The sequence below is a fragment of the Bos taurus genome, chromosome 14, assembly GCF_002263795.3.
Source record: "Bos taurus isolate L1 Dominette 01449 registration number 42190680 breed Hereford chromosome 14, ARS-UCD2.0, whole genome shotgun sequence".
In the NCBI taxonomy this organism is placed as follows: domain Eukaryota; kingdom Metazoa; phylum Chordata; class Mammalia; order Artiodactyla; family Bovidae; genus Bos; species Bos taurus.
Genome location: NC_037341.1, coordinates 81,627,744 through 81,654,029, shown reverse-complemented (window position 1 = coordinate 81,654,029; position 26,286 = coordinate 81,627,744). Strand labels below are relative to the sequence as shown.

Genomic DNA, 26,286 nt, shown 5'->3' with positions numbered 1-26,286 from the left:
CATAAATATTTAGACAGTCTTGTGCAACTCATGTTTGTTGGCAACAATTTAAAGTATATTTTGAAACATTTAGAAACATCATTATAATATCATTAAGGGCTCACACTAGCTTCATGACCTAACCATTTCTAACACTATATTTCTTCCTATATTGTTTTCGAATATTGCATGTCATCAGGAGTTTGGAGATCCCCTGGAGGAGGAAAATGGCAACCCACTCCAGTATTCTTCCCTGAAAAATCCCATGGACAGAGGAGCTTGGCAAGCTACAGTCCACAGGGTCACAAAGAGTTGGACACAAATGAGGGGCTAAAAATGTAGCAGCACTCAGGAGTCTGGGGTTAACAGATACACACTAGGATATATTATAAAAGATAAATAAGAAGGACACAGGGAACTGTATTCAGTATCTTATAATATCCTATAGTAGAAAGAATCTGAAAAACAATAGGAGACATAAGAGCGGCAGTTTCGATCCCTGGCTGGGGAAGATCCCTTGGAGGAAGGCACGGCAACCCACTCCAGTCTTCTTGCCTGGAGAGTCCCATGGTCAGAGGAGCCTGGCGGGCTACAGTCCACGGGGTCACTAAGAGTCAGACATGACTGAGCGACTTAGCAAGTAGCACACATCTCTCCATCTACGACTGAACCACTTTGCTGCACACCTGAAACTAACAGATCAGTCGCTCCGTCGCGTCCGACTCTGCGACCCCAGGAATCGCAGCAGGCCAGGCCTCCCTGTCCATCACCAGCTCCCGGAGTTCACTCAGACTCACGTCCACCGAGTCGGTGATGCCATCCAGCCATCTTATCCTTCGAGTCCCCTTCTCCTCCTGCCCCCAGTCCCTCCCAGCATCAGGACACAGCACTGTAAATCGACTACACTGCCATCTAAAAATGAAAGTGTCATCAATTACAGAGCTGGCAGAGGACGAAATCCTCTTCATTTCCTCCCTGGTCTCGAGCCCGTTTCTGTCGTGTCGGTTCATTTGCTTCACGTCTTTTTAGACTCGGCATCTAAGAGACGTCACACAATGTTTCTGCGTCTCTGACTGCACTTACTGTGACAATCCCTAGGTTCACATAATCTGTAAGATGCCCTCAGAAAGCGGTATTTTCAGCAAAAACTGGAAAACTCTTGGAGCCTTATTTTCACCCATCCCTGTCAAGAGTCCCCTGGACGCAGGTAGGAACACTCCAGCGGGTGGTGTGACTGTGAACGGGCTACTGCCTGCAGCGTCCCATCCAACAGCAAAGAGAATGAAGTCAGGGCTTCTCTCGCCACACCCAGGAAGAACTGCGCCTTGCTGCAAACATCTTTTCCCAAGTGGGTTTTGCAAGATTAATAACACAAATGTTGAAAGCAGATCCATAAATCAAGACATCATGCTTTCTGTTTTCAATATAAAACCACTGCATTATTTGAAGCAATAAGTGCATGGCTCAGTACACTCTTTCTTTTCCATATTAAAAATGTTTTTTTTCAAAGGGCATGACATTTCAGTCTGTTCAGGGCAACCACACAACTAAATTATGATCATTGAAAAATTAAGTTTGTAATGGATGGACCTAGGGATGGTCATACTAAGTGAAGTAAACAGAGAAGCAGAAACATTGCATGATGTCTCTTAGATGCGGAATCTAAAGAGACATGATCCAAACGAGCTTACGAAACAGAAATGGACTCACAGAGAAGAAAGCTATGGCTGCCGGGGGAAAGGACAGGGGAAGGGACAGTGAGGGAGTGTGGACAGGTGCACACTGCTGTGTTTAAAATGTAACCCAACACGGCCCACTGAAGAGCACAGGGAACTCTGCTCAATGCTGTGTGGCAGCCTGATGGGAGGGGAGCCTGGGGGAGAAGGGATGCATGTCTATGTGTGGCTGAGGCCCTTTGCTGCCCACCTGAAACTATCACAACATTGTTAATTGGCTATACTCCTCTACAAAATAAAAAGTCCAATTAAAAAAACTTGGTTTTCAAAATGAAAGCATTTTTAAAGAACGTGGCTGCTGATTTTCATAAGCAACAGTAGCAGCAAAGGTATTTCAAGGGAGCACAGGGATTCAGAGGCAATGGAGCCAGACTGCCTGGGTGTGACCCACTCACAAGCTAAGCCATTTTAAGCCAACTGCTTCACGTGGTGGAGCCTCAGCTTTCCTTATCTGTTAAAATAGTAGAATAATAGTAGCTATGCAGTAGTAGCTATTCATTAGAGTAATAATAGCGGCCATAACAACAAAATGAACCCACTAAAGGAAAATATTTAGAACACTTCCTGAAATACAGTTATGCAAAATAAACATTATTTTAAAGCAACATGTAGAGAAGCCCTTTTATAGTTGACCTATAAGCTGCAGGAGTATATAACACAGACGCCAAATGGTTAAGTCAAAAGGATGAAAGTGATGTGATGCTGAGAGCAGAAATATAACAGCAGTTTGTGTCCACAGTCATTGTATCTGTTTAATATTTTGTTTGAGAAAAATCTTAGCAAATAACAACAATACCAGCAAACATTTGTTGAAAACCTGGCTGTGTGCCAGGCACCATCCCAAGGACTTCACCTGTATCATTCACTCTTCCCATCACCACTGTGAGGTCTGATAATAGCAATGTCTACCCCATTCTATAAATTAGGGCTTGGGATGAAAAGGCCTGAGTAATTTAAGCACATGTTGAAAGCTGAATTCCTGTTGAGAGCTGAACAGCACACCTCATTTTCTTGCAGTTTATTTTGTGAACAGATCATTAGTCTAATGTTTAAAATGCAGATACCCCAGCCTGACTTTACAATGCCATTTGACTTTATAATTACTTTTATTAAATGAGTCCCATTATGACAGCATTAGTCAGTTAATTCTGTAAGTCATTCATCCATTAAGAAATTTTCCATTTCTGAATAGGGCCCTCAGTGTGAAAACATTTTAGTGAATGAAAAGATTTATTTAAAGCCAAGGCCTTTCACTAGTCTTGGGGTATACCAGGCTTTCTTGAAGTTTTTCAAATAAACAGTCACCACCCGATCACCTATGACTGTACAATGTCTCCATACAAACCTTTGGCTAAACTTCTTTTGCCCTCTTGAGTTATTGAGATTCTTATGAGTTCATTTTATTTATTCGAGAGGTTGAATACCTACTAAGTGCTGAATGAGGCCAATACTATCATTTGAAGAATGCTTGTGGGCTGTCTTTTCTTTTTCAAGTCAGATGAAGTCAGAAGCCTTTTTTTGTGTGAGTACAACAAATTTATTCATAATTGTTTTGCATTCGTAATAGTTCAGATTCCTCGGCCTTTATTTAGAGACTTCTTTTCCAAGTCACATTTCTGGGGACTGATTTTTTAAAATCTGGCTTTTATTCCAGAAGTAATTAAACACACACTTACACAAATTATGGAGGAAACATTACAGAGATAATATGTCAAAGATCTCAGATTTCAGTACCTAAAAATTCAAGACAGCGAGGATCAAAATAAACCATACTTTAAGCGTCGAAGAGGCAGCCCCTTTTGACTTTAGCAACTTTTTTCCTTTGTAACTAACAGCATTATGAAAAAAAATCTGCACAAGAAAAAGACCGTCCCACTTTCACTGGTAATAATCTCTTTCAAGGGAATACTTAGACAATCACAAATGCTCATTTTTCATTATTGGACATTTCTGTCTGGGCATAGCACAAAAGGCAAGTCATTTGGGGTCAAATGTTAGCATGAAAACAAGACTGAAATATTTTTTGGCAGTTGAGGCACTGTGATCTGTGAATGGAAATTAAAAGGGACTTCCCACTCAGTACCGTATTTCATCTTCTGATTTTTTTTTCCAGCATATCATTTTTAAGCTTATAATTTGAAGTCAAGCTGTACCTCATCTTATGCAAATATTTAGAGAGCTTTACATTCCCTGAGACACAGGAGAAGGAGTCCTGGGGACCCACGCCGCCTTCTGCTTTCAATTTGGTGTGTAACTTTTACTGACTCCACCTTCAAACTATGATTTATTAAGCACTTACCACTTGTCAGCTACTTAACAGGGTGTTTTTACTTGCTCTCAATCAACTTACTGAATTTAAGGGGAACCACAATGGCTCTACTCAATCAGGAGATGAAAGTGAACATCCGCAATCGTTGGTAGCAATCAGAATGTTAAGGGGCAGAGATGCTGGGGAGGGGGCGCATTCTGATCACATTTATTTCAAGGCTATAATTCAAATAATGGTGAGTTTTTGAACTTGCCAGTGAATAGACAGGGCATATGGTCACTGTCACAGACCAGATTCCTTCCTCTGCCTTAAGTTCTCTCATAATCAGGCTGGCCTAATGGAAGAGAGCTCAGAATGAAGAGCAGTAACCATATGCAACTCAAATACAATCTCACATCTCACTGTCCTCGTGTTTGAAAGGGGATCTCTCCCTAACTTATTCAGGTCTCAGTTTCTGCATCTATAAAATGGGGACGATATATTTTCCTGGGTTACTGGAGGATTAAACGGGAACATCTTAGAAACGCTCACACTGCCTCGTCCGCGTGTGTGTTATCCGCCAGTCGTGTCTGACTCTTTGTGACCCCGTGGACTGCAGCCTTCCTGCCAGCCTCCTCTGTCCATGGAATCCTCCAGGCAAGAAAACTGGAGTGGGTTGCCATCCCCTTCTCTAGGGACCTAATCCATATTAGGCAATACATATTAGTCACTATTATCATTTGAAGAATTAAAAGATACAATTGAGTGAAAACACAACCATTTCCTTACAATTGGAAAACACTTGTTTCTATAGGATCATTGATTTGTCTTCTATTGATTCCTACATAAAAACGTTAACTCAGAAAATAAAATTACTAAAAATTCTATAACATAACTTATATTTATTTTTATTTACACATCAGAGAACTAAACAAATAACTGTATAATTATCTAGGTGTTAGATTTGAAAGGTGGGAAAAAGAAAACATGTTCAATGCCAGAAGCTCAAACATTTTCTTGAATCATCTCTGACTGGAAGCATGATAATTTCATTAGGTATCAGAAAAGAAGAAACCTCTCAGGGCAAAGAAGACTGCAAAGGAGAGGCCCAGCTGTCTGTCTCCTCCCGTGTGCTCTGACAGCTAGACTCAGCCCGCTTATTAGTTTAGTCTCACTAGAGAATTTTTGCTGCCGGTAAAGTCTTGCATTGCTGGCCACAAGTTTTTATTTCAAATATGAGTAATATCCATACAGTAGTTACTGTATCCCTAAATCCATTCATCTCTTCTCCACTCAGCTTTGGTTTAAAAAGACTATAGCCTGAGACACAGACTCACAGACTTACAGAACGAATTTACAGTTGCCAGAGGGGGAAGATGGGGTAAGGGATAGTTAGGGAGATTGGGGTGGTCGTGTGCACACTGCTGTATTTAACATGGACGACCAATAAGGACCCACTGGAAGCACAGGGAGCCCTGCTCAATGTTACGTGGCAGCCGGGATGGGAGGGGGTTTGAGCGAGAGGGATACGTGCACAGGCGTGGCTGGGTCCCTTTGCTGTCCACCCGAAACGATCACAACATTGTTAATTGTCTATACTCGAATAAAAAATAAAAACTTTAAAATAATGGAAAGATTATATTCTTTAAAAACTGAAAATTTAGAATCATTCCATCATCTGGCATTTTTTGAATCATTGACAAATTTGCCAGGGAATATCGATCTATAAACTACTAATCTCTCTTAGATGATAATTACTCCTTCTGGAACAACCCAAAACTTGTGCATTGCACATTCCCTTTTGCAGGGTATTAGAGTTCACATATATTTCAAGATTATGTTAGCAATCTGTGATTTCTAATTGAGAACTGAAGACTGAAGCTTCTCTCTTGTCTTACACTGAAACAAGTACTGATAATAACAAAAAAACCAAGCAAGTCTTCAATCACATTCTTGAGATCTAACCTAATATCATCCATTTCAACATAATCAAATTCCTCAATAAGTGGGTAGACCGAAAATCTAGTAATCCGTTGTAGACTTCCAGATTCTAACAAAAGCCACAACTTTTTCCTACCAGCCCTACAAAGAACTCTTTAATGACTGACTTCCATAAATTCCCTTTTGTCTACTGCTGGGTGGCGTTAACCACAGAGGGTTTAATTGCTGTTTTAATTGCTCTTCTTTCATGGACAAAAGTAAAGATTTATTACTGGTAGACCCTAAACCTATGGTTGTTTTTGCTTTCCGAACTAAATTCCATAATATTTAATTGGTCATATATTTTGGAGTAAAATTACTATGTAGAGTGTAATTTGAAGTACAATTAATTTGTAACTGTAATTTTAACACTGTAATTGCTAAGTATGAGCTATAATTAGGAGACAGCATGATATCTATCAGTGGACTGTTGTCAATACCACAGGTGGAACATGATATATGCAAACTATTAAGAAAAATTCAGATAGATGGCTTTCTATTTAATTTCTAACAAGTGTTTCTTGAGAAAGTACTCTTCATACAACTTTATCAGATACTGTGATGTAAGGTCAAAGGTGATTGCAAATGAAGACTGTGACATGGTTTCTGTTCAGTAAAGAAACTGCCTGGAGCGCAGGAGACCTGGGTAGATCCCTGGGTCAGGAAGATGCCCTGGAGAAGGGAGTGGCTACCCACTCCAGTAGTCTTCTGGAGAATCCCATGGACAGAGAAGTCTGGCAGGCTACAGTCCATGGGGTCTGAAGCATACTGCAAGTCATTTTCATTTATTTGATATACTAGAAGATTTCATTTGTATTAATATTAAATGATTTCAGCTTTAAAAGACTTTGAGAATCATCAGGTCTTTCTAAAATTCCATACAGCTGGCTAGTTCTGCAGGTCTCTAAAAGCACAATAAGAGTAAATCTTAATTAACTTGATTATTCTGTTACACAGAAGAGAAGTGTAGATGTGAATATTTGGAATTGCTTACAAGAATAAAATTCCCTCCAGGTTAATTGGTTCTAATTATAGAATGACTCAAATTAGAGAATGCTGCTAATTAGCTGTGAATGTGTGGTCTTAAAACAAAAGTTTGTGCTCACTGCTCTTTTTTGTAGGCATTAACTGAAAAGAATGTGATTTCTTTGCCAATTTGAAGTCTCTTGATCTTAAAATCCATGATTAAAAAACTATGATAAAAAATATATCTTAAAATGATGTTATTTAAATATTAATGATAAAATATTATTATCCCTTATTATTAATGATAAAAAGGGTTAACTTGACATTAGCAATAGCAAGGACCTAGTTATAAAATGCCCAAATCTAACCCATGTGAGAGGTTTATGTCAATTTCCCATGTATAATAATAACATGTTTTATATGGATTTGGATCTGGTCATATAAATGAGGTTCATCCACAGTTTTGATTCTAATGAACCAACCATTTATGCCACGGTATTTTATTTGAATTTTAAAAATATCTTACTGTTAAAATTTTCATTTAGAAAACAAACTAGTCTATTTCTGGAGCACTCTCCATATAATACAGCAGAAGCGTATTGCAAGAGCTTCGAATGTTCGCGTTTTAATCCATTTAAACGAATTCATTTCATTCATTTGCACTTCATTCATTCATTCGTTATCTATTTACTTATCATTCATCAACTATCATTCACCATCACGCTCTCCATCTATGCCTTTACCAAGCTCTTCCCCTGGAAAATACATAATCATATTTTAGGAGAATTTTTTCCCTTAACACAGATTCATTTGTTTATCCACTTACTGGTGCAGAGTTTCCGTTTGGTCCTCTTGATCGAACCATTCTCCCCAGGACTTCAACACCATCCAGCGTGATATTAGATGATGCGTTTATTGCCTTCTCACCCACTTGCTTGCAGTCAATAACCACTTTGGCCAAAGTCTTGCTGACAACAATATGTAGCTGATAAAAGTAAAAATGTTTTAAAAGGTAAGAAGCAGGAGAAAATACCAAACACATTTACATAATTGCATGACTCATCACCAAAAAATATGCAAGGGAAGAAAAGGAATTCTGTCTCCTTAAGCACTTTGCTTGAGAAGAAAGGTTCTACTCTAAACCACTTCCATGACTATCCCACATTCAGATGCCATCTCTATGGGTTTTTTTGTAAACACTAATGGAATCTCAATGCTTTTCATTTCCTCTGTAATATTTTTGACTACTCTGTGACTGTCTCACCAAGAAAAAATCATCTCTAGAGGAAGTTGATATATACATGACAATAATTCCAAAGAAATGCTAATGGGACTATTTGGAAGCATACACTAATAAATCACGTGCATCTCACGTGTTTCTGAGATCCTTATTTAAGACACTGTGGTTTACAGTCCTAGTAACAAGAAAAAAATATTTTTATGCAACGTTTCTTATGCAAAAATGAGAGAATTTTGTTATGCAATTGTTCTTATATAGTGATGGTATTCAAAACCCCAGAAGGTAGCAAAGTTGTATAGAATAGACAGATCTGACCACATCCTATCAGGAAACAGAAGCCAAGATGAAGACTGCTGTGTGACACCCCTTCCCTGCCTCCGACAGGACAAGAGGGGTATGGCCAAGATGCAAGGTTTTTGCAACACCACTGAGTAAATGCTCTGCTCTCGGGCACTCTTGGTGTTGCATTTTTTAACAGCCCAGATATCAGTGGGATTATTCACTGCAAAGGAAACAGTAAATTTTGGAAGGAAGGCTGTCTACTGCAGTGATCACCAAAACAAAATGTTTCACAGATGTGAAACACGAAGGAGCAGAGCTCTATCACATGTGCCAGGTTAGAATAAGAGCAACTAATGTCAGGCATGGAGAAGGCAATGGCACCCCACTCCAGTACTCTTGCCTGGAAAATCCCATGGATGGAGGAGCCTGGAAGGCTGCAGTCCATGGGGTCGCTGAGGGTCGGACACAACTGAGCGACTTCACTTTCACTTTTTGCTTTCATGCATTGGAGAAGGAAATGGCAACCCACTCCAGTGTTCTTGCCTGGAGAACCCCAGGGACGGGGGAGCCTGGTGGGCTGCCGTCTATGGGGTCGCACAGAGTCGGACACGACTGAAGTGACTTAGGAGGAGGAGGAATGTCAGGCTTACAAAATTCTTCCTCAGGGCGACTTACCATACAGTGGCAGTGACGGGCTGTCTCAGTGCAATCTGTCTACATATTTTAACATGATTTGGCTGCTGGTACTTTAACACTATTGGTGGCCAGGTAGACCAGCAATCCTTTCTACATAACACATACTGTAGGGAATTTACAACTATCTACTTAGTAATACATTACCCTCTGCTACATGGTTCCTCAAAGTATGAACCTGGACCACTTCTATGATAGGAGACCAAAATTTGCCGGTCCAAAATGTCTCTTTAGAAAGCAGATTATTTCAAGCTGAAAATAACCAAGGTCCAAAAGACTCAGAAAGAAACTTTGAGCTTCATGTTAACTGCCTAAAAGAATTTAGACGGAAGGTCTGCTCCCAGAACAGGGCTATTACAGCAATATCTGCAAAGAATATGGCTAGGTGTGTGTGTGGAGGGGAATCTGTGTCCCATTGACTCATTTAGTTACTAAACATTTGCTTTCCATCTCCATGTGAATTGTCTTCCTTCCTTTTGAAGTCCAAACCCAAACCACTGCTTGCATAATCCTCTTTTGTCTTTAGCTGAAGATGGTACCTAAGTAAGGTTTTGGCTATTTTGGTGAGTTACTCAGTCTTCCTGGGTCTCCCCCAAGTATATATGTTATTAAACTTTTGAGTTTCTCCCATTAATTTGATTCTTAGACCAGCCAGAAGAACCTAGAAGAACAGTGGAAAATGTCTTCCTCCTGACACTATCAAATCTCCTGGGGTGCTGGATAAAAACATATGTTTTAGGATCCCATCCCAGAACTACCATATCAGAATATCTGGGCAGTTCACAAGCCCCACAGGTAATTCTTACTATAGGAGATCCAAAGCACGATGTTTTTGATTTTGGTTTTTTTTTTGCACTTCTCTGTTGCTTGGCCTGCAGTAAATAGAATAAAGAATATATATATATATATACACACATACAAGGCATTACTCACCTTGTGAAAGCTTCCATAGAAAATTTTCCTAATTTCAGGTCCTTCAAAAGTAACAGTCTGAAAATCCCCACTGTAGTCATAGTTGAAATACGTTAGGGTTTTCCCACCATCTAATCAAACAAAATAAAAGATTAAAAATATTCTAGAAAGTATTAAAATGGGTAATTTTTTAAAAAGTCAACTCAAAACAATATGACCATTGCTTTGAAGCTGTGTTTTAAAGTGGCGAGTGGGTAACGAAACGGCCTTGGAAGGCCCTAGGCTTTCAATTGGCCAAACTAACTGAGTGAACCACGCAGTGACGGAGAGGCGGGGCCCGACATTCGTGCTTCCTCCGTACCTCCCTGCCTGTATGCATTGCCATCACCATTTTGGGAAAGCACGGTCTGAAGTTGGAAGTGGAGGCAGACCAAAAGGAAGAAAGAAGCTAATCAAATTGTTACCAGAGATGTTCCTGATCTTTGCTCAAAACTCATCAACCCTCTAGCCCCACCTTTAGCAGGAATATCCTTGCTCAAAACCTGCCAACTCCCCACCTTGAGCAGGAGTGAACATAAATCTTTAAGTGAAAGGGTCCAGAGATAAGAAAGGAAGCTATAGAAAAAGAAAAAAGAACCAGCTGGGACCAAAATGGCGATAAATCTGACCTCCAACAGACTGTGAGTCTCATTACAGTTTGATTTTACTTTGAAAAAAGAAAGTGAAGTTGCTCAGTAGTGTTTGACTCTTTGCGACCCCATGGACTGTAGCCTACCAGGCTCCTCTGTCGATGGGATTCTCCAGGCAAGAATAGTGGAGTGGGCTGCCATTTCCTTCTCCAAGAAAATGGATATTGTACTATATTAGCATAGGAAATGACACACTTGCTAACTGGCAGCCATTAAGGACCATGCCCTTGGCAAAAGCCCTGCCCCTTTTGCCAAGGGCGGAGGGGGGCTGGAGGAGGGCACGGCAACTCACTCCAGTACTCTTGCCTGGAGAGTCCCATGGACAGAGGAGCCTGATGGGCTACAGTCCATGGGGTCGCAGAGTCGGACACGACTGCGCGACTAAGCACAGCACTTCCCTGTGGACTCAGGCAGATGCCTCTCCTCTTGTCTTTGTCTTTACTTTCTAAATCTCTCTGCCCAGGGGGGTGAGAAACTGATCTGTGAACTTGGTCCCTGCTTCTCCATTCTTGGTCACTGAATAAAGCTCAGGTTTCCCATTTGCCTACTTAAGCCTGAATGGAAAAGGAACCCTCCCGGATCTGGGGCAGAGAGTCTGGAATGGGCTAGGGCCCGAGCAGGGTTCACAGGACCTAATTCAGTAATAAAATGTTAAGAAATAAAAACCAGACTCTGCCTTATTTAACCACTGAAGCAACCAGTTCTCTCAGGACATGTAACTTACACCTCTCTGAAATAGTCATAATCCAATGTGTCTTTTATTGTGAACATTATGAACAAACAAATAAACAAAGACCTTCTACTCTTGAGTACTTCATGTTACAAGGAACATTTTATTACAAAAAAAAAAAAGAATATTTTTCTCACTAATTCAGCCCCAGGTTACAATTTAATTTTTCATTTGGTTTTCAAAAGGAGCAAGTACTGATCGTCTCAATAGACGTCTTTGTTTTCAAGTCCTGGTCGTGTATAGTTAGCAGCTTACTCCTTTTTAATCTACAGCTTTGCCTTAGTTTCAGTATCAAAGCAAAATGCTTTCAATGTTTAGCTGCTGATTTATTTCCATGTACTAAAAGGTCTTTTAACAAACACTACTTGGAAATAAGCTTAAAATACTTTCCTTATCCAAATGTTTGAGTCAGTACCTAATAACAGTCACCAAATTTTGGATCCCAGCTTGACTGGAAATTTTACACTAAAAATATATGTAGAAAACTCAGGGACGTTAACCCAAAACTTGAGAATTCTCTTAAGTGATCCTCATTTGTGACTTCCAAGAACAAATGTTAAGAAGTTTCCTTCATTGTTTCCTCCTCAACTTTCCAACCTCCCAACAACGGAATTTCTCATTCTTCACAACTGCTCTCTCTCCTTTCTAGACTCCTCTTACGATGCTCTGACCCATTATTGGGACTTAAACTTCACACACCCATCAATACCATTTTCAAATGTATATTTCCATCCCAGGATTCTTCCCCAAACATACTGCTTGCCAACCTGGCCTTTTTCCTTTGATAGGAGAGAGGTACTGTGACATTGTGACTTAAAAGAAAGAGACGTTTCCCATTCAGACGACCAAAACATATTTCCCATGTATACTAGGTCTTTGTCTACGGTCCGCTCACAGTTCCTGAAACCCTCGGAATTTCCTGTGGAGAGAGCAATACATGTGCCTTTGTTATGTTAATAAGGCAGCTTTCGGAAAGCCCTCGGGTCACCTAAGGATGCGGGCTGGTTGCCTGGAAAAGCAATCCTGTGCTGAGAGAGTTAGAACCCAGGCTCCCAACTCAACTTCTACGGAGGGGAGAGGCATTGGAGACTGAGTTCAATTGCCAATGGCCAGTGACTTGACTAATCTTTCCTGTGTAATGAAGCCTCCACAAAAACCCAGAAGGATGGGGTCCAGAGAGACTCTGGGCTGGTGACCACACGGAGCTGCTGGGAGGTGGTGCAGGGTGGACCTGGAAGCCCCCTCCCCTCCCCAGGCCTTGTCCAGCCCATTGTTTCTGAGTTAGAGCATTTTATAATGCGCTGGTAACCGTTGGTAACCTAGCGCTGCAGGTGAAATGGAGAAGGAAACGGCAACCCACTCCAGTACCTCTGCCTGGAAGATTCCATGGATGGAGGAACCTCGGGTCACAGAGAGTCGGACACGACTGAGCAACTTCGCTTTCACTTTCTTTTCCCTTTTTTGGTAACCCAGTGCTGTAGGTACAATGTTTCTCTGAGTTCTGTGAGCCACTCTAGCAAATTATTAAAACCTGAGGAGGAATCTGTGGCACCCTCTGATTTATAGACTGTGGGTCACAAGCACAGGAGACAATCTGGACGAGCAAGTGGCCTCCTGGGCTGGAGGTGGCTGCTGGCACCTCCAACCTGCACTAACAGACTGATCCTGCCACTGCCGGCGGAACTGGGGCAGGAAGGCCGTCTTGTAGGAGCCATCCTCAGCCTGGGGGTCCAAGAACACCTGCGGGTACACAGTGTCCGACCGAAGCCGAATTCTCAGATTTCTCAGATACCGGCTGCTGCCCGAGAACGGCCTGGGGTAGTGTGAGAAGCGCCCCGACACTCCCCAGACCCAGCTCGTATGTTGGAATTGGGTCCAGGAACCCGGAAGAAGCATGCAACATTTACCATTTCCTCACAGAAGTGACCTCTGACCCCAGCCCTCCCACTGACCCTCCTGGCACCAACCCTGGCCTCCCTACAATCTCCCCATCGCAGGACGGATCTCTTTTCGCCTCGCTCCCTATTGAATTCCAGAACCTGGCGTCAGCACACAGTAGGGCCTCAGGGAATATTTGTTGAAAGCCTGAATAGAGGAATGAATGACTCACTGTCAACACAGTCCATTACTAGTATGGACCGATGGCTTAAACAAGTGAGTTACTTGTACACACTAACACACACAAGACAGGCAAGACGACACCACGCACACAGCCCATGCCTGTGTGTGCGAATGTCTGTAAGTAAATGTACTCACTGTCTAAAATGACTCCAACCAGCGGGTCAGAATTTTTATTTAAAATCTCCCAAAGAGCAAAGGGCTCCTCTGGAGTATCAGGAAGAATCCGGAATAGAATACTGATTGTATAGTCAGAGGGCAATCCTTCTGGATGTAAGTATCTGAAAAATGGAAAGAAAATAGCATATTTTATTGTATCCCTCTTCAAGAAGCCATTTATCTGATTATAAAGGCAAATACACTTTCACTATTTGAAATGAAAAAATATCTTTTTCTTTATCAACACGTGAAGAAACAGAGAAGAAAATAAACATCACCATTAACCCCATTTGGAAGTGATCCTTCTTTTGGGGTCATGCATTTCCCTCCAGTCTTTAAAGAATGTCTGTAAGTATTTGTCCAATTTATATAATTTTGCCCCTTTCTTTTCTTAGCATCGTTTACTATATAGTTCATATTTCCTTAAATATTTTAAAGCGCATGATATTTAATATTTGTACAACCTTTGCTGGTTTGGCTATTCCATAATTTATCTGACCAGTCACTTCTTATTAAACAATTAAGTAGTTTCGAGTTTTAGTACTATAAATCATGTTTATCTACAGTCTTTTGCGGGGGGGATTGGGGGGCTTTCCCGGTGTCCACCTGCAATGCAGGAGACTTGGGCTCCATTCCTGGGTGGGGAAGATCCCCTGCAGGAGGGCATGGCAGCCCTCTCCAGTATCCTTGCCTGGAGAACCCATGGACGGAGGGGCCCGGCCTGCAACACCGCCGCAACTTTCTAACAATCAGGTGGGTCGCTTACATACTTTAAAGATCTCCCCTCAAGCAGCAATGTAGCCTTTTAGCTATATATGAGACCCATAATATGTATTAATTAAATTAACAAATATGTGATGAGTTAGGTGGGAATTTAGTGTGAATTTAAAAGTGAAAGTTTAGGGAGGTCAAGAGGGAGGGAACATATGTACACCAATGGCTGATTCATGTTGATGTTTGACAGAAAACAACAAAATTCTGTGAAGGATTATCCTTCAATTAAAAAAATTTAAAAAGTGAAAATTTGATTTGCATACATTAAATATGTATGTATGTATGTATTCATTCATTCAACATTTGTTGAGTGCTTACAAATTACCAGACATGGTAATACACATTAAAGATACATCAGTGAATTGAACTTGCAAGGAACCCTTGTATAAGCACTTAAACCTGAGCAGGGTGAATTACACAGTATATTAGAAGGTAATAAGTGCCATCAAAAACAACAAGAGTAGCACAATGGGGATTAGAAATGCTAAAGTGCATTATTTTGGAATTTTAATTAAAGTTTTCAGCATTGGGTTTACTTAGAAGATTCATTGAGAGGATTACTATTTGAGCAAAGGTTCATTGAGAAGGTTGGAGAAGGAAAAAAGATCCACTCCAGTATTTTTGCCTGGAGGATTCCATGGACAGAGGAGCCCGGTGGGCTACAGTCCACAGGGCTGCAAAGAGTTGGACACAGTGATTAAACAACATTTCATTGAGAAGGTGACATTTGAAGAAAAACTCATAGGAGATGAAGACATCCAGCCAGTGCAAAGATTCTTTTTGAGCATAGACTAAGAGACAAGAGGTGAAGTCAAAGAGGCAACAGCTATCCAGAAAATGTAGGGCCCTTTGGCCACTCAAGAGCTCTGACTTTTACTCCAAGGGGAATGGGAATCGCTGGCAGATTTTGGAGTGACACGATCTGATGTGAACATTTATAAACCATCACCCCGACTGCTGTTAGAGAAGAGACCCTAGGAAGGTGGGGCAGCAGGAGGAAGACAGGAGGCTGCAGCGGTGATGGCGGACAGGAGGCTGCAGCGGTGATGGCGGAAAGAGGCGGGTGCTGGTGGCTCGTATCAGGGCGGCGACAGCGAGGGTGGTGAGAAGCCACACGAGAGGACTCCGTGGCAGACGGATGTGAGGCCTGAGAGAATGGGAGGAGTCTGGCTTCTTTGCCTAAGAAACTTGTCAGATGTAGTCGTCATTGAGACATAAAAGGTTGTAGGTGAGGCTGGCTCTAAAGAGAGGAGCAGGGATGTTGTCTAGTAAGCAACTGCAAGCGTGCTAACTCGCTTCAGTCGTGTCGGACTTTACCACCCTATGGACTGTAGCCCGCCAGGCTCCTCTGTCCATGGGACTCTCCAGGCAAGGACACTGGAGTGGGCTGCCATGCCCTCCTCCAGGGGGTCTTCCCAACCCAGGGACTGAACCCACGTCTCTTCCGTCTCCTGCACTGGCAGGCAGGTTCTTTACCACTAGCGCCACCTGGGAAGCAATTGAATAGGTAGGTCTAGATTTGGGGAAGTAGGGACTTCCCTGGTGGTCTGGCGGTTAAGATCCCAAGCTTCCACTGCAGCGGGTGTGGGTTCAATACCTGGTCAGGGAACTAAGATCCCACATGCTGCACAGTGTTGCCAAAAAAACTTAGGGGCAATATATAAATACAAATTCAGGAGTCCTTGGCATATAGTCGGCGTTCAACACCGTGATACTGAAAAGATCGCCAGGAAATAAGAATAGACAGAAAAAACAAGGAGGCCGCACACAAGTGCTGGTCCGCCAGCACCAAGAGGTAGAGGGAAGAGGAGCCAGCGCCGCAGACGCACAGTCTGCAAGGGAAGAGGAGCCAGCGCCGCAGACGCACAGTCTGCAAGGCAAACAGAGACTCAAGGAGGGCGGGAAGTCAAGAGGAGGCTGCGCTCAGCTCTGCCGAAGGCTGGAGACAGACGGGGAGAGATGGGGGCTGGGAACCAAGGACTGGAGTTAGCCAGGTGGAGGACAAGGACACTGCTGACAGCATGACCAGTCCAGGGGAGCAGCGGACGACTGTAGAAACGGCAGTTCTCACTTTTGGCCAGGCCTCCAGGAATGACTTTCAAATATCTATTTACTATTCACCCCTAGACAATGTGAAAAAAGAGAATATGCGGAAAGGTAATGTCAGACGTTGGATTTATCTAAAACCACACACAGTACTGCCATAGGCTCAGATCCAACAAAGAATATTCTGGAAGATGCCAGAAAAGCAACTGGTCTATACACTGGACAGATGAATTTACTTCTTGAATATCATCTCCCCCCACTTTTACATGCACATATGCACACTGTATCAAAATATCAAAGTATGTACATGAAAAATGTTTCATATTAAAATACTGAAGGCATTTTGAGACAAAAACAAATATTGATTTGGAATGTAAAGAAGCAGATGATGTCTTGAGAGATGACCCCTTAAACCAGGAATTCCTACTTTTGACATGAGAGTTGGACTATAAAGAAAGCTGAGCGCTGAAGAATTGATGCTTTTGAACTGTGGTATTGGAGAAGACTCTTGAGAGTCCCTTGGACTGCAAGGAGATCCAATCAGTCAATCCTAAAGGAAATCAACCCTGAATATTCATTGGAAGGACTGTTGCTTAAGCTCCAATACTTGGGCCACCTGATGCGAAGAGCTGACTCATTGGAAAAGACCCTGATGCTGGGAAAGATTGAAGGCAGGAGAAGGGGACGACAGAGGTTGAGATGGTTGGATGGCATCACCAACTCAATGGACATGAGTTTGAGCAAGCTCTGGGAGTTGGTGATGGACAGGGAGGCCTGTCATGCTGCAGTCCAAGGGGTCGCAAAGAGTCAGACACGACTGAGCGACTGACCTGAATTGAAACTCAAGTACGTCTGGAGTTTGCAGAACTGCTGAAAATGGTCCTAGGAACCCCTCCACACGTCACAGACTGTGCAGTGACTAGATAATATGATTTTTACATCAACTATATGGAGTTGCTTTTGTGACTTCTCAAGGATAAAAACCCCCTGAATTCATGCCTCTAGTAAGTAAAGTGGTTCAGGGTGTGGGTTCCAGGGCCTGATTGCCAGGTACAAATCCTGGCATGATCCTCAACAAACTGCACGATCTCACTCAGGTCATTTAGCTCCTCTGTGCTTTACTTTCACTATTTGTAAAATCGAGATAACGAATGACTCTACCTCATACAGTTCTTGGGGGGTGTGAGTGAGCCACTATATATAAGCATTTAGAACGATGCCTGGTACATAGCCCCGGAGAAGGCAGGGCAACCCACTGCAGTGTTCTTGCCTGGAGAATCCCAAGGACAGAGGAGCCTGGCGGGCCTCAGTCCGTGGGGTCAAAAGAGTCAGACACGACTGTGTGACTACCACTCTCACTGGTACACGGCAGTGATGTGCAAGCATTAACTATCTTTATATTTTTCTCAGATCAACAGATAGGAAAGTTCAACCAGCCTTATACGTGAGTCTGATGTTTTTAAAGAAATCTAAATATCATCTGCTCTATGCACCGTGGGAAATTCTGCTGGGAATTATCACTGAAATTATGATTTTAACAAGTTGATTTCATTTACGCACTGAGATATAATAAACAATAATTGGCTTTAGTATCTTGCAGTGGAAACATACTTGGTTGGCTGGGAAACCAGGGCATCTTTATGAAGTTGATAACAAGGATACACATTGAAGGTTCCAGGCTCCATGGAGACCCCTTCCACCGAAGAAAACTCCTTTTCAACCAAACCAAACATTTCCATCATCTTAAATCCTTAAAAAGAGAGAGAGAGTATAAATAGGCACATTAGGATTTTAAATTTCAAAATTAGTCTATTAAGGATTTAAAAAATCTGGACCCCAAAAAGGAGTTAATTAATATACTTTGTATTGGAAAATTCCTGATTCTGCATACCTGCAAGGTCAATGCCATCCTTATGCACCAGTGGGCAGGCTGGAAGACAAAACAAAGAAGATAAAACCCTAATTTAGATATTTTCCAAACATATTCTTCCGTTGTCCTGAAAACAGGAAGCTAACATAATCTTTATGGAAGTCAAGTGTAGAAGGAATCCAAACCAGATGTGGCTATGGCTTTTTGTGGATTCCTAAGGAAATGGCAACCCACTCCAGTGTTCTTGCCTGGAGAATCCCAGGGAAGGGGGAGCCTGGTGGGCTGCCGTCTATGGGGTTGCACAGAGTCGGACACAACTGAAGCAACTTAGCAGCAGCAGCAGTAAAGACTGAAACACTCTCACTTCTGTTAAAACCAAAGTCCCAGCTTCCTTCTCATCTCCTGGGTCTGTTAAGATGGATGGTGGTCACTTGAGAGCATGTACTGGGAAGAGTTTCTCTCCAAGTGTGTTACCCTGATGAGCAGACCTAACACATTTTTTAAAACTGTCTGCCACAGATGTTTAAGAGAGTTTCTTTCAAATGCAGATTCTCATCTTTTCCGAGAAAGTCTTTATCAACCTAAACTCTGGACCTGGGAGAGTGGAGGTTCACTTCCACACACTCTAAATCACAGAACTATGTCTACAAAACAAACAGCTCTCCAAGTCGTTTTTTCCCTTCAGATCAGGATGGGACTCATCGTTTAACCAGGATAAATATCTCAGCCTTCAAGCAATGTAAGGGCAAATTCCAAAGAACTAACTTGCTGATGCGGTTTCGCAGACAAAAGTAATCAACTCATCTTCAATTTTCTTAAAGGCGTCGAAGTCATCCACAAAGAAGACGTGCCGGGCACTGGGCTTGCTGCCGATGCTAACCAGCTCCGAGTAATCCGCATCAGCCACGCCGACCGCAAAAATGCTGTAGCCTGTGGGGAAAGGGAAACAGATTTCTGATGAGTTTAAACTGCACCAAAACAAATAATGCAATGCAAGACATATCTGCATGTTTAAAATATGTTTATTTAGGAGGCCCAGTGGGGGTGGATAATTCACCCTTCACAGTTCATCAGAAATGTGCATGCACATAATTCACCATACAGTAATTAACCCATCATTCCTCAGAGAGAGTTTCCATTTTAGAGAGGCTTAGGAGAGCTAGTGCTTGAGACAAAATAGTTACGATTTGAGTAACATCGCTATGTTTGCATATTATTAATAATGAGTTTTGTATTTACGGGATAAAGTGCAGTTGAAACAGAAACTTTATCTCAATTATTTTTTTTTCAGAAGTAGAAACTGAGACATTAACAGGCTTAGAAGCCCGAGGTGGGTCACAGTCCAATGTTCGACAAATTCCTATTAGGCTAGTCTGTGCCGTGTCGGTCTTACAGGGTGTAATCTTCATTTTGTGTTCTCCATTTGACAGACGAGAAAGCTGAGGCTGAACGGTTTCTGTGCCCGGGTTCCCTCCCCTGGTTCTTTTCATAGTATGGCACTTAGTTTTCCTTCTTTTCTCGGCCATGCTCTGCGGCCGGAATGGAACCTGTGTTCCCTGCATTGGAAGCAGAGAGCCTTAACCCCTCGACCGCCAGTAAAGCCCTGTACTGCACTTAATTGATGGAGTTTCTCATAATAGAGCATCCTGTATGTAACAAGCATTAGAGAAAACACAGCGAGATAAGAGATTTGCAACCTGGAAAGTACTTTTAAAATCACATTGTGCAGACTTAGAAACACGTAGCCATGCTGATGCAGCCTATAAATGCACATTCAGAACACCGCAAGGCCAACAGTGTCATCGTGCCGCTGCTGCTGCTGCTGAGTCCTGGGTTGTGTCAACCCTTTTGCGACCCCGTGGACTGCAGCCCGCCAGGCTCCTCAGTCCAGGAGGTTTCCCAGGCAAGGAATACTGACGTGGTTTGCACTTCCTTCTCCAGGGGAACTTCCCAACCCAGGGATTGAACCCAGATCTTTGGATGGGCACGCGGATTCTCTACCACTCGGCCACCGAGGAAACCTTGGTAGCTACTATTACTTATCTGTGCAGAGCTTACCGTCTGACTGCATCTCTCTGGAGATCTTGTTCACGTCATCTTGCGACCTTCCGTCAGTTATAACCACGATGACCCTGGGGATGCCTCTTCTGGTCCCTGACTCTGCGGTAAACAAGCTATCTCGGACATGCTTGATCGCTTTTCCTGAAACAAAGCAAGGCAACAGTTCGGTTTGATTCCTTCCACTTTTGTGTTGCTGGAGATGGAAGAGAAGCAACGAAGTTCTTTCATCAATGAAAAGTCTTTTTTTAAAAAAAATCTATATTAGTATGCTTCAAAAAATCATTTATATAATTAGTAACAATTACTTTGGGTTTTAGCTGGGCTTTTGGGGGTCTTACCTGTTTTTGTATTTCCCCCTTTGTATGAGATATGCTTAATTGCATCAAGAAGAGTCTCTTTGGTTTTGTAAGAGTTTAGTTTAAATTCTGTCCTGGGGTCATCAGTGAACTGAACCATGGCAACCTGAAGAGAAAAGGTGTGTTTACTTTTATGCATATCCAGCCTTCCCCTGGGCCAGGCAGCATACACTATAACAGGATTATAATTATAGTTTTCACTTCTTCTTTAACCCAGTCCACAATTTCTTGGTTTAAAATTTCACACAAGCTACATACCAAATCTGACGATACCTTAACGAGCATTTTTTTCTCTAAGTGCTTTCAGGAAGTAGGTTAAAAATCTTTCCCGAAGCATGAAGGCCTTCTGCCGTCTCATCTGACAGGTGGAGAAACGGCAGCCGAGGTCTTCTCCCTTGACAAAGCTCAGAGAATCGAAGCTGGATTCTTTACGAGGATTTCTTTATGAAACAAGCTTATGAAATAATTGCTACTATTCTACCATTTTACAGATTGAGAAACTGAGGAAAAGTCAAGTAACTCATCCAAGATTACTCGAGTGGCCACTGGCAGAACCAACAGTTGAAGTCGGGTAATTCGACTTCAGAATCTGTTCTTAATCACTATGATATAAACACTTCCCAGGTGGCGCTAGTGATAAGGAACCTCCCTGTGGATGCAGGAGAGGTAAGAGACGCGGGTTCCATCCCTGGGCTGGGAAGATCCCCTGGAGGAGGGCATGGCAACCCACCCCAGTGTTCTTGGGCTTCCCTGATGGCTCAGACGATAAAGAATCTGCCTGCAGTGGGGGAGACCCGGGTTCGACCCCTGCGTCGGGAAACGGGATCAGATGCTCACACCTCAGTTCGGAAACCACGTCCTCAAAGAAGCCTTTGTCAATCTCTCCGTTTAAAATCAACCAGTAAATGTAAACCTCAGTTCACAAGCGCGGGTCCTGATCTTGTGAATGTGTGTGTTTGCTGATTTGTGTCTGGCTCTCACCCTCCTCCACTTCCCGCCGTTAAGGATGTGAGCTCCATGAAATCAGGGACAGTCTGTCGTACCCGTGATGACAGTGCTAACCAAACAAGCCCTCAACAAATGTTCGTCAAATGAATAAATTGGTCTTCTCTGTCCTGCTTGTTCTGCAGTCATTTGTGGCCATGACCTCTGTCCTTCAAGATTTTAAAGTCCTCAAGGGCAAGGAGAAGGAGAATACTGGATGTTCCTGAACAGAGACTCGTATCTACTCTCTCCCAGTATACAGGAGACACACACGCTGACACGGCCGTTCTGACAGGTCTCGGTTTGCTGAGCTCTCTCGCTTTTAAGGATGAGCACCGTGCACAGCTCCGTCGGGCACCAGTGAGCTGATTTTAAACTCAGACCTGCCCAGTCGCTCATTCAGACTTGGATCAAATCAGTATAGTTCTTTACCCATATTCCCCAACAAGTAGCCATAATAACAGCCTGGAGTAATTATTTAATGCATCGAATGAATTAACGACTGATCTGTCAGCCTTACTTGGGTTCCATCTGCACCGATCTTGTCCAGAGCTCCGACAGTGCTGTACAGGAAGTTAATGATCTTATTGAAATTTTCATCACCAATACTCCAGGATCCATCCACCATAAACACCAGGTCAGCTTTGGCAGCTCTACACACTGGAGACCAAGAATGAATAATGAATCAGAGAAAAGGGGAAAACAGTCGTCATCAAACCAACAAAGCAGACAATGGCTTCCCTCTGGTAACTAGAGTGCCTTCCAGAAAGAAAGGTATACAGCCTATTCCAAACTCTTGCTCACTAGGTTTTCTGACCATCATTGTTCTCCTATACTCAAGTATCCTGCTCATGACTAAGAAAGCTTCTATCAAACACGCAGAATTAAAGACAAAAAGAAAAACATCAATTTCAGCCTCAAAGAATAGAAACGAGAGGATGGAAAAATGTGAAACTACACTGATTCAGTGACAGAGGCATCAGCAAACACCCTCGTGCCTGCTGATTCAAGGGTAACCCAAGCTCTCAGTCTGCACCCTGCCCTCTGCTTATCAAGTTAATAGCCTGAGAAGGATATAGCTTCCAAGAGGAAGGCATGCCTCACAATGAAAGCAGATTAATCTAAAACTTGATATCCATTTGGACTGTGGCCATAAGCAAACTTCAATTTCAGCCTTGCTTAAAAATTCTGTGCCCTTTGGACACCCCCTGATGTCAAGAAATGTATACTACTGCTAGCTCGGGGAAACTTTCGTCAATAGTAATACTGACATCAATCCTAACAAGCAAGCGAAAAACGGATTAGCAAAAACCTATTCCACTGAAAGCATTTTACAAGTCTTGTATCGCATCCTGTTTCAGATTATCTATGCTTCTTTTCCCCTTGATTAATAGAGATCATGGTGGTTGACTCTGTTTTACGATGAAACAAACAATTTAATCTTTAATAATCTGAATCTTTTAATCTTGGGCCATTGGCACACAAATGTTCTGCAAGATAATGAAACTTTTGCTTTTCTTTAGAAAAAAATGGCTTGATTTTTATTTTATTAACTACAACTACAGTCCCTTAAAGGTAACTACAACTTAAATGGTAAAATAAACCATCTCCAAGTGAGTTAATACTCCAGGGACAGTAAGGATTTGGTGAGGCTGTTCTCCTGAGCTCCACGATTTACAAAATTTTACATATTTATGGTTTGAATTTAAAGCCGAAAGGGATCACAAGATCTGCTCATTATAAGCGTATAAAAGAAAACCTGGTGATGTTTGCTAGGAAAGATGAAACCCAGATTAGGTTTTACCTTCCAAATGAGAGCAAAATCTATTTGAAAATATACTCAAATTGAAAACTGTGCTTAATAAAACAAAAGAAAAAGAAAATGCATCAAAATGCATGAAGGAACTATCTCTGGGATATGAAATTGTGCTTTTAATTTTCTTCTTCGTACTCTTTTCTATTTCTTAAAATGGATGTTTTATAAATAGTATCACCTGAATAATAAACATGTATAGGCTTTTTAATTAAATACACTCAGGGCAAATAGAACTTAAAATGAATAACATGTTCAAGTTGCAAAAGTCCCATTGTCTAAAACCATCATGATGAAAACTACTAATCCAAGATCAGTGTTGCTACATTAGCAATCCTCACTCTCATGGCCCTTCCAAATCATGTTTCCCATGAGCATTCACGAATACTGACCAAGGGATACTCATATTCTGCTATAAATAAAAATATTCTGACCCCAGGGAATCCTGTAATGTCTGTATCAGAACTGTCTAATAAACTTATCAGTTAGCTCCAATAGTGAAAATCAACATAGACAGTTAAACTCGAAAAAGCTAGATATGAAGATGGAAGAAGGAAGAGTCTGGCATCCCAAGCAGTCAGTCAGTCAGTTCAGTCACTCAGTCTTTGCGACCCCATGACCTGCAGCCCGCCAGGCCTCCCTGTCCATCACCAACTCCCGGCGTCTACCCAAACTCATATCCATCGAGTCGGTGATGCCATCCAGCCATCTCATCCTCTGTCACCCCCTTCTCCTCCTGCCTTCCATCTTTCCCAGCATCAGGGTCTTTTTCCAATGAGTCAGCTTTTTGCATCAGGTGGCCAAAGTATTGGAGTTTCAGCTTTAGCATCAGTCCTTCCAATGAATATTCAGGACTGATTTCCTTTAGGATGGACTGGTTGGATCTCCTTGCAGTCCAAGGGACTCTCAAGAGTCTTCTCCAACACCACAGTTCAAAAGCATCAATTCTTCAGTACTCAGCTTTCTTTAGAGTCCAGCTCTCACAGCCATACATGACCACTGGAAAAACCATAGCTTTGACTATCCCAAGTAGAGCAAATAGCATGAGAAGATGCAGGACTGCATAAGGCACGTATGGGGAACCTGAAGTTATGCAGTTTTGCTGTTAACTAACACAGTCTGGGAAACGATGCCACAGTGTAGGTTGATTGCCAGGAGCCGGCATATTGCATACTGAGTGCATATTGCATATTGAGTGCAGCACCTTCCACAGCATCATCTTTCAGGATCTGGAATAGCTCAACTGGAATTCTATCACTGCCGGGAGCCAGCGTGAGGAGCTCCACCCAAGACAAAGGTCATGAGGGAGGAGGCTCGGCATACGCAAAGGCAGGATCGAGCCTCAGGAGTCCCCCTGGAAATTCTCGAGCATCTCTGCCTACTTTCTGCTTTGTGCCTTCACCTACACCTCTGACTTTACAGGGGGCTGTCCCCCACTACCTCTCTCTGAAAAAAGAGTTAGCTTACAGCTCCAGTTAATAATTCCTGGGCGTGACAGTGTTTCAACCTACAAACTCCTTTGGAAATCCTCTAGCCTGCCTGAATAGGTTTTTCCGGCCACATGTGATTGCTCAGAGCCTCCCAACTGTGAGAGGCATGAGATGTTCTAAACTGTCTAAATACAGATTCCTTTGAGCAGTTAAAAGATTGATTAGAAATTGTATTGGTGAAGGGATTTTCACTTGTTGGGCCAATGTTTGCTGCTAAGTTTCCATATCCCTTACCTGCTGTGTCCCTGGCAGTGTATTGATTAATATAATTGGTGTAAATAGTAGCTTTAATGTTTGTAACCTGGGACCCTTGAGTTAATTCTTTTTCTTGTTATAGCCCACCACACCTTTGCTCTGTAGGAATGCAACTTTATCTAATGCTTTTGGAGGGTGGCTCCTGAGCAATCACCTTTAGAGAAAAAGAAGTTTTCTAAAGAAAGGGTCTTAAAATGTTAACAGGCCTCCGGGCCAGAAGATGATGCAAATCACCTAAGCTTTTGCATATGATAAGTTTGCAGGAAGAAAGCCTGGCTTGCTGCATGACTCTACCCCTTCCCCCATTATCCTCTATGCATAACTTAAGGTATAAAAACTACTTTGGAAAATAAAGTGCGGGCCTTGTTCACCGAAACTTGGTCTCACCATGTTGTTCTTTCTCTTACCTTCTGGCTGAATTATTCAGCCTCTTTTCTCCACTGAATTTCCTCACTGAGTTATCCTCATTCTATTACTCTTTATATCCATAATTAACGTTTAATTAAGCAATTGTTTCCTGATCCTCGCCGACGCCGTCCCCGCTTCGAATTCCCTGGATCCACCGGGGCTGGACCCCGGCAGTTGATCATTGAAGAGTTTGCGTGGTGTGCTAGGAAGGATGTTGAGTTTTATTTTTGTAAAGTTTCTTATTACCCCTTTGTTTCCTTGACCCTTACACTCTCCAGCATCAGACACCTCTGACTACGCTCCTGTCCTTTGCAGGATATTTGGTCTTGTCCAGAACATCAATAAGACATTCAGTCTACACCAACAGGTTCTTGAAATTTGGTCCTATCCAAAATGTCCATGAGCATATTCGGTCCATGCCAAATGACTTTGGACAGGACCAAACATCATGGATCTTTTGACATGAACCAAACGTCTGCTAAACCTTTGTAAGGTGA

The 26,286-nt window shown here is 42.3% G+C and overlaps 1 protein-coding gene across 10 annotated transcripts in view; it reads right to left on the bottom strand.

The window, feature by feature from the left end:
* Nucleotides 1–26,286, bottom strand: part of COL14A1 (collagen type XIV alpha 1 chain) — a 232,915-nt gene that overhangs the window by 76,340 nt on the left and 130,289 nt on the right. For all 10 annotated transcript variants that reach the window (XR_003038138.2, XR_001501879.2, XR_003038139.2 and 7 more), the window contains exons 26-34: nt 22,344–22,483; nt 20,822–20,945; nt 20,481–20,624; nt 19,188–19,352; nt 18,444–18,482; nt 18,164–18,302; nt 13,712–13,854; nt 10,058–10,167; nt 7,736–7,894 (exon numbers count right to left, since the gene is read on the bottom strand). Coding sequence is in view for 6 of the 10 variants with exons in the window: in XM_059874511.1 (XP_059730494.1) it covers nt 7,736–7,894; nt 10,058–10,167; nt 13,712–13,854; nt 18,164–18,302; nt 18,444–18,482; nt 19,188–19,352; nt 20,481–20,624; nt 20,822–20,945; nt 22,344–22,483 (1,163 nt within the window). In the remaining 4 variants the exon portion in view is untranslated. The remainder of the gene's footprint in view (nt 1–7,735; nt 7,895–10,057; nt 10,168–13,711; nt 13,855–18,163; nt 18,303–18,443; nt 18,483–19,187; nt 19,353–20,480; nt 20,625–20,821; nt 20,946–22,343; nt 22,484–26,286) is intronic.